Source organism: Buceros rhinoceros, unplaced genomic scaffold (genome assembly GCF_000710305.1).
Source record: "Buceros rhinoceros silvestris isolate BGI_N320 unplaced genomic scaffold, ASM71030v1 scaffold15772, whole genome shotgun sequence".
Taxonomy (NCBI): Eukaryota; Metazoa; Chordata; class Aves; order Bucerotiformes; family Bucerotidae; genus Buceros; species Buceros rhinoceros.
In genome coordinates, this window is record NW_010399643.1 from 48,521 (window position 1) to 57,073 (window position 8,553).

General features: G+C 52.1%; 1 protein-coding gene across 1 annotated transcript in view; it reads left to right on the forward strand.

Annotated features, from left to right (window-relative positions):
* Window positions 1–8,153, forward strand: part of STK32C (serine/threonine kinase 32C) — a gene marked incomplete at its 5' end in the record, with an annotated part of 36,976 nt that extends 28,823 nt beyond the window's left edge. The window contains 9 exons of the mRNA XM_010131569.1: window positions 310–483; window positions 1,190–1,227; window positions 2,028–2,117; window positions 2,600–2,703; window positions 2,803–2,919; window positions 5,124–5,249; window positions 5,422–5,553; window positions 7,182–7,249; window positions 8,015–8,153. Of these exons, the coding sequence (XP_010129871.1) occupies window positions 310–483; window positions 1,190–1,227; window positions 2,028–2,117; window positions 2,600–2,703; window positions 2,803–2,919; window positions 5,124–5,249; window positions 5,422–5,553; window positions 7,182–7,249; window positions 8,015–8,153 (988 nt within the window). The remainder of the gene's footprint in view (window positions 1–309; window positions 484–1,189; window positions 1,228–2,027; window positions 2,118–2,599; window positions 2,704–2,802; window positions 2,920–5,123; window positions 5,250–5,421; window positions 5,554–7,181; window positions 7,250–8,014) is intronic.
* Between the last annotated feature and the right edge of the window lie 400 nt (window positions 8,154–8,553).

Sequence of the window (8,553 nt, forward strand, 5' to 3'; positions counted from 1 at the left end):
GCTCTGCTCGCTGCTCTGCCTGCACGCTGCCTGCTGCTCTGCCTGCTGCTTGGGGGTCTCGGGGCATTGTTTGGGAGGTGACGGTGGGGATGTTGATTGGCCGTCAATCAATACCCCTTCAGCAGAAGCGTTGCTTAGTGTAGCAATAGACGTAAAAACAAGGCGGCATCTTGCCTGGCTCCTGCAGTGGGACTGTGTGCAGTTTGCACAGGAGCTGTGGGATTAGGAGAGGGAGAAGATCCCTCTCCTGGCCTGGATCTGTGACTCCTGTGAGACCAGCTCCCACCTCACGCACAGCCGGTCCCGCAGGTACTCCTTCCAGGACGAGGAGGACATGTTCATGGTGGTGGACTTGCTTCTCGGCGGTGACCTGCGCTATCACCTGCAGCAGAACGTTCAGTTTACAGAAGAAACAGTCAAACTGTACATCTGTGAGATGGCACTGGCTCTCGACTACCTGCGAAGTCAGCACATCATCCACAGGTAACCCCCAGGCTCTTCCTCACAGCTGGGAGCTGGAGGTTGCTCCCTGTGCTGCTCATGGCTGGTGTGGGGTGGGTGATGCTGTCGCTTCATGCCACCGGTGGCCCTGAGGCAGGGGACTGCTGTGCTCTTCCTCACAGCTGGGAGCTGGAGGTTGCTCCCTGTGCTGCTCATGGCTGGTGTGGGGTGGGTGATGCTGTCGCTTAATGCCACCGGTGCCCCTGAGTCAGGGGACTGCTGGCACAAAAGCACACTGTCGGTGTGTGTCCTGAGCACCCTTGGCTGCTGCTCCTGCTCCCCCTCACTGGGGGAATCCTGACACTTCGCTGGGGGCTGAAGGCACCTTCCAGAGTGGGTCTCAAAGCCGTGAAGGGCTTCACAGAACTAAGCCTGCTATTGTGTTAATTTTCCTTGGACATGATGCCTGAACAAGTCCGAAGCTCCCGCTTTTTTTCCCAGTTGCCCAGGAAAATGGTATTTCTAGTCCGTCAGAAGGGGACTTGTCTCCTCCCTGCAATCATTTCAAGGCCAGGGTGGACAGGACTGTGAGCAGCTGAGTCTAGTGGAAGGTGTCCATCCCTCTGGCAGCGGGTCTGGACTGGATGATCTTCAAGGTCCCTTCCAATTCCAGGGTTTTTTTGTTGTCGAGTTGCGTCTTTGATCTGACTGAGATTTCATCTTGCTGTAACCTTGCTTCTTTTCCCAGAGACGTAAAACCAGACAACATCCTCCTCGATGAGCAAGGTAGGATGTCTCTGCCTTGCTTTGCTGCCTCCTTCATTGGAGGGACGTATTCTTTACACTCTTGAATACTTGGTATCTTTTTATCTGTTAGAGTGTGGAAAAGCACCACTCCTCCAGCTGGTGCATGTTTGGTTGGACGTACCCGTGCATCGTAACGCCAGGGAGGTCCCACCAAGGGCAGCCCCTCTCCTTGCACCCCCACCAGATCTCTCACCAGTGCCCCAGTGTACAGGTTACCAGGCCAGAACCGCGGTACCTGGTGTCTTGGGAGAGCACAAAGCAAAGAACTGACTTTGTCGGGTTTTGGGGTGTGTGATCTGCACATTCACCTTTTTAGGATAGTTTTGATGTCTTCCTGGGGGAATGGGTCTGGGATGAGCTCGGTGGGGTGAGTTCAGGAACGTTTGTGAGAACATCTATTGATACTGCTGTCTGAGTGACCTGCGCAGCAGAAACCCCACAGGAGGTGCTGTAAAGCCCACCCTTCCAGTACCGGATCCTACAAAATGGAGACACAATGTCTCAGGAGAGCAGGCTCCAAACCATCCGGGTTCTGCCATAAAAGCATCATCAAAACCAAAGTTTATACTTGTCTGGAAGCTAATTAGAAAATAGTGCAGGGTATAAAAACATAAATGGAAAAAAGGAGGTGTAAGGGAAGACTGACCTGCCCCTGACCTACCCGTGTCTGTGCTATGCTGTCTGAGGGCACAAGCTTGTGAAACAAATCTATTCTGACTCTACAATGCTACTGTTCTGTGCTGTGATTAATCCCTTCTTAAAACGTGTCTTTATTTAAGGTCATGCGCATTTGACAGATTTTAATATTGCAACAATAATTAGGGATGGTGAAAGAGCAACTGCATTAGCTGGAACGAAGCCGTACATGGGTAAGAACGAATCGCTGTTCCTGATGTCTGTGTTTTACATATCCAGAGTGCTCACCGCATGCCTCCTGACAGTCCCCGTCTGTGACAGCACTGAATTAATTTAGCACGTTAGTGCTTTTGCCCAAGTGTTTCAGCAGAGCCTGATCCTTTGAGGAATGAAACTCCCTGAGTGAATGAACCGGTGTCAGCTTGCTGACCCTTTCCCACCTTGCCCTTCCTGTGGCCCCACGCTGGGACTTGGGATGTTCCTTGCTGGCTGGGTTGGGAGGGCTCTCCGAGGGCACCCCGTAACCCAGCTGCCCAGTGAGGGCTGGCATGGTGCTGCTGGAGCTGGTGCTGCTGCTCCTGGCTTGCAAAGCCTCCCCTCGGGCAGCAGTGCATAAAATATCCGTAAGGTTTACATACTGACTTGTATGAAACACTGAGATAGAAACAGACTGAGGTCAGCGACTAACCTGTTGCATTTTGCCCTTTCTCTTCAGCCCCGGAGATTTTCCACTCCTTCCTGAACGGTGGGACAGGCTACTCCTTTGAGGTGGACTGGTGGTCGCTGGGAATCATGGCGTACGAACTGCTGCGGGGCTGGGTAGGGCTCCAGGGTGGTCCCGAGCGTAAGAACACGCTTTCTGATTGACCGCAGAGAGGAGAGGGAATTTCTTCTCATCTTTCTGCTTTCTTCCCCCAGAGACCATATGACATCCACTCCAACAACCCCGTGGAGTCGTTAGTTCAGCTCTTCAGCACCGTGAGTGTCCAGTACTCGTCGGCATGGTCGAAGGAGGTGGTTGCTCTGTTAAGAAAGGTAAAGAGCCCTGCTGGTGCATTACACACAGTGGTGCGTCAGCCACAGTGTGTGCGGGACTAGCTGGAAAATTCACAGCCATTGATAAATAATATAAAATGGACATAGGAGTTATTTTTATGACATTCAGGCTTAAGCACAGCTTAATCTTGTGATTCGTTTGCTTATTATCCCTGTAATAAGCTGCATTATGTTTGATAGCAAGGGAAGGGAAAGGCTGGTTTTAGTGTGACAGTCTAATTCCTACCTGGACTAGACCTGTGCCCTTCCAGCATCCTCCTCTGTGACTGTCGTAGCCTATAAAGGCAGCGATGGAGCTGAGGTGGCCGTGTGAGATGGAGGAGCATGTGCTGCCCCTTCTGTGTAGCTGCTCCTGGGGCTGAAGGGTCTGATTCAGTGGGTTCTGTTGTGAGAACTGTCATGGGGGGGGGTCCACATTTGCTGCTACCTGAGAAGGTTGTTGGTGTGGCGTGGAGGCTGTGTTGTGGCTTCTGCTTGCTCGGAACTCAGAAAAGTAGCTGATGGTGTGCTACGAAAGAGATATACTCGATACTGTCAGCAAATAAGTGACTCTGATGTAAGTTAATGTTGGGTGGACAATTTGCATAATTAGATTTTGGTTTAATGAGGAGCAGAGTTGGTGGTGACGGCTGCAGTGCGGTGTTCTGCAGGTTCACATTGCCATCTGCTGGGCTGCCACGCTTCAGAGACCGGCTGGGAATTAAACATAGAATCCCAGAATCACAAAGTAGTTTGGGTTGGAAGGGACCTTAAAGATCATCTAGTCCAACCCCCTGCCGTGGGCAGGGACACCTTCCACTAGACCAGGGTGCTCAAAGCCCCGTCCAACCTGGCCTGGAACACTGCCAAGGACAAGGCATCCACAACTGTGGATGTGAGTTCAGTCACCGTTGCCTCCTTCTTGCGTGGTTACCTTTGGCATTAGAAGAATACTCAATGTGGATTTTATTTCCTGCAAAAAGGTTGTAACCGGGTATAATTACCGTGCCTAGAATTATGCTGCAGTTTTTAAAAGGAAACAGTCCTAGGAGGGTGTTTTGTAGAGGTCCTGCCATAGGTATCCATCAGTCAGGGGACCGTACGCACTCAGTTTGCAGATGCCCAGAACTGAGTTGAGGCAGACAGAGGTCAGGACTTGAATTCTCTGGAAATTCGGGAAACTCAGGACTCTGGGAAAATGGCCCGAACTGCTCCAGAGGTGGCTGTGGCTTCAGTGCTGGTAGCAGCAGCTTGGGCAGGCAGGGGGGCCGGCTGCTGGAATGGGATGAGAGTGGCCACAGTTCGCCCAGCACGAGTATCTCACGCTTGGGAGAGGAGATGCGCACGGGGCTCTGAGGATGCGCTGCACAGGTGGCATCAACCCAGCTTCTGTGAAGCGTTTCACAGGGGAAGACCAGGCACAGAATTTTCGGGAAGCCCTACCCAGATCCTGTGTTAGACAGATCTGCACCTTAGATGTACCTCCACATTAGATGTTCCTTCACATTTGACATTCCTTCACATTAGACTATCTCCATGTTAGACATAGTTCCATGTTAGATGTTCCTCCAGTTTAGATGTTCCTCCATGTTAGATGTTCCTCCACGTTAGATGTTCCTCCATGTTAGATGTATCTCCATGTTAGACGTACCTCCAGCAGTCCTGGAAGCTGTGACTCAAGCCAGCTGAGCATACAGCATGGTAGAGGGTGCTGAGTTCTTCCGAAGTTCTGTCCTCAGATTGGCGTCTCAGCAGCTCAAGTGACCATTTTTTTCCTCTGTGCTTAGTAATTCACGTGGGTGATAAATGGAGTAGTATCCCTTGGTGTCACAGAAGTGGTGTGAAAATAAGACGTGGAGGTGGAGACTGAAAGGATGAGCCTCTGGGGGAATCACTGTCTTCACAAGGGAGCGAGGTCTGTCCTCGGCATGGTGAGGAGTGTGCCGGGCTGGCAGCACCCGGGTGCTCCAGTGAAGGGTCGTCCATCACAGTTAGGCTTAGGAGGAGCAAACCTGAGCTGGTCCAGGAGCTCATGGGACAGATTTTTGGTCATCTGATTTCACAAGTTCCAGAACTTTTCTCAAATATTTTTTTCCTGTACTAAGTTACATGTTGCCCCTGACGGAAAGGTTGGCTGAAGTATCCAAGTTGTCCTGGAGGCAGCTTGTCCCTCTGCTCTGATGGGAATGCTTTTCTCTGCCCAGCTGCTGACGGTGAACCCCGAGCATCGCTTCTCCTGCCTGGCTGATGTTCAGACCTCGGCGTACCTGTCCGGTGTGGTCTGGAGCGACGTCTGCGAGAAGCGAGTGGAGCCGGTCTTCGTCCCCAATGTGAGTAGGAGCGATCTGTGTCCTGGCCCTAGCAGGGGCCGCTTCTTGTCCAGGAGGAACCGCTGCGTTCAGCAGAGGCTTTCTGCCGGAGAAGCAGTTTCTGAGCGTGTTTGCTGCAAGAGGCAGTCCCTGCGGTGCCTAACGCGCGGTGCCATGTCGTGTGTCCCGGCAGAAGGGCCGCCTGCACTGTGACCCCACCTTCGAGCTGGAGGAGATGATTCTGGAGTCCAGGCCTTTGCACAAGAAGAAGAAGAGGCTTGCGAAGAACAAGTCCAGGGATAACAGCAAAGACAGCTCGCAGTCTGTAAGTGCTTTCTGGGGGAATGGCCAGCTGGAATGGCCAGGCTGCATTTGGGGGTGTGCAGCCGCAGTCCCTGTGGCAGTGCAGTACTTGCAGAGTTATGCTGATAAAAACATCTGCCCAGCGGCATCTTCCCAACAACCAAGCGTTCCTTTGGCATTATGTTTGATAAGACGCTTTCACAGCAATCTGTACTTTGGAAAATGACATGAGAAACAGGCAATTTCGCTGCTCAGGAAAAAAACTTTAAAACCAGTACAGAGCCACATGATCTTCCCCTTCCCGGGAGGTGCTGCCAATGTCCGCAGCATGTTAAAAAACAAACCGACGCAGGAGGCTTAGACACAATACAGCCACGTGTATCAGTGTGATAACGACTGGTGTCCATTTATTCCCAGATTTTTATACTATTTTTATACCATAGCTAATTCATTAGTAAACACCATTACATCATATCTAAACATTATGATTCGTCACTGGTTAAAAAAGTTAATTCATTAGTAATCGGTTACATCATTTTTAGGCAGTATAATTCATTACTTGTCATTAATTATGTATTAGGTTAACGAAAAGCCCCCCTTTGATTACCTCACTTAGAAAACTTGTTCAACACACCTGCAAGAAGTTAATAAGACATTCGACCTTGGCTCAGAGTTCTCACTTCTCAGCAGTTTTTTAAACAAGGATCCTTGCTAATGAAAGTTTTGATAACCGAGCTGCAGAGCTCCGATAAGGAATTTCAAACAAAGAACTTTGTAAAACTGCACTTTTGCTACCTGAGAGCCAAGGTTCTGTTAGCTGCTAAAGCAGACTTTTAAAAGCAGGCTTTAAGCGAACTTTAGAATTATAGCTTTGCTAACTCAAAATAAGATTCTGGATTGCCCAAAATAGGTCCATTTTCTTGAAGAAATCCCACAGCAGCAGCTGTCGGTGGGGTGACACATAGCAGTTCACCCAGGCGCTGACAGTGACCATGCAGACAGCTGGCCCGGCAGTCCCCGGTTTGGGTACCTGCTCTGTGTTTTCTCTCGCCCTGAGAGCTGTGCGGCTGGGTGAGCCCCGCGGCTCCGCCAGGCTCCCGTGCCGGGGTGAGCTAGGGCTGGGCAGCATCTGAGAACACGTGGGCAAAGTGTGCCCATGAGTGCTTCCTGCAGAGGGTGATCGCTTGGCTGGGGAATTCAGCTAGAGACGAGGGGCATTTGTTTCTTCTTTTCACTGTGGGAATCTCAGGCCTTTTATATCACCAGGGAGATAAATGCAAGAATCTCAGATTTACAGAGCAGACACGTCCCAGGAGTGAAACCATCTCCACACACAGCAGAGCAGGTACTCAGTCCTGCAGAGAAGGGGGTTTTGTAGGGGGTGTTTGCAGGTAGAGTGGTGTACTGGGAGGGCTGGGACAGCAAATGCACCTACCCACGGCCCCAGCTTCCCCTGCACAGCGCTGCTGAGCCCCACAGATCCCGGGCGAAGGGAACAAACACCGTTCCCCCCAGCAAGGTGGGACCGTTTTGGCTGGAGTTCCCGTGGCCAGGAGGCTCTGTGCGTGCAGCTGGAAGCACTGCGACGTGCTGCAGGCAGCGCGAGAGGCAAACAGGGCGGTTTATACGGGTGGTGTTTCTCTTCAACAGGAAAACGACTATCTCCAAGAATGCCTTGAAGCTATCCAGCAAGACTTTGTCATCTTCAACAGAGAGAAGTGAGTGCACGGGGGATTTTTTTTAAGGGAAAAAAATACTCTTTTTCCTGACACCCCTTGGGAATTAGAATGCCAGTGCCTGACGGCCTGGAGCATCTCGCTGCCGGCTTAGCCCTGGGTGACTGACGTCAGGCGAGGCACTCAGGTGCTGCCTCTGCATGAAAGCAGTTCTGACCAAAAAGGGAGACAAGATCAGCGATTATTAATCATTGCCATTAAATAAAATATGCTGCAGAGAGACTTCTGGGATTTAATGTATGGATGTGACTCTGCTTCAGCTCCCCCATTGCATCTTCTCACCCATCCTGCTATTAGGGGATGATGGTTTGGAAAATGGAAGCAAGGAACGTGCTAAAATCTCTGCAGGGCACGGGTGGGCAGTGAAAGCACTGGAGGTAAAGCAGCTGCTTTCCCCGCTGCCATGGGGATGTTTGGTTTGTCAGTAAAGCAGGAAACAGGCTCGGTGGAGACGGTGGTGGGTAGCAGGGAGCACAGGGTACTGGCCAAGCTCTGGGTGGGCAGCGCTCCCAAAAGCTGAAGCCTTGCAGTTGGTTTGTGGAGTATTTCAGAGTGTTTCAGTGTGTCTGGCTGCCCTGCGGATCCCTGTGCTGTGCGTGTGCTCAGGAAAGACTCCTCCTGTTCACCAGGGGTCTGCTGTAGGCACCTCTCGAGGAGTGGTGCCTGGGGAGCCCGGGGCATGCTCTCTGCTCAGAGCACCTCCCCAGCACTCCTGGCTGTAACGCCTGGTTCCTCCGCTCCACTCAGGTTAAAGAAGAGCCAAGAGCAGACGAGTGAGTCCGTGTTCCCCCCTGAGACCACCGACGAAGCCGAGACAGAGGCCGAGTCTGAGACCTCCAACTTGCACATGTGCAGCTCCGTCTGCTCCTCCGCGGGCAGCAGCTAGGCTCAGCCGCCGGGCGAGGGTCGCCGGCCCGCGCCGCCCCGATAACCCTTCTCAGGCTGCGTTGAGCACCAGGCTGTCCGACACCCCGGAGAGCATCGACAACCAGTCTTGCAAAGCTGTAGCACAAGAGCTAGTTCGTACAGAGCTGCATTCCTGGATTTCACGGGTCGCCGGTTCGGCACGCTGGCTGCCTGGCGTGGGTGAAGGGACTCGCGATGCAACTGGTCGGAGGAGGCAGATCCACCTCTTGTTGTTTTTTAATGTCAGGTTGCCGATCAGCACAGGATTTTAGTGCAGTGAGATGACAAGGAAAGAAGTGATGTCCCTGGGGCCCGCAGGGGAAGGCACAGGGCGGGCGTGGCGAGGGGGCAAGGCTGACTGGGTGGGTTGAATTTTGCTT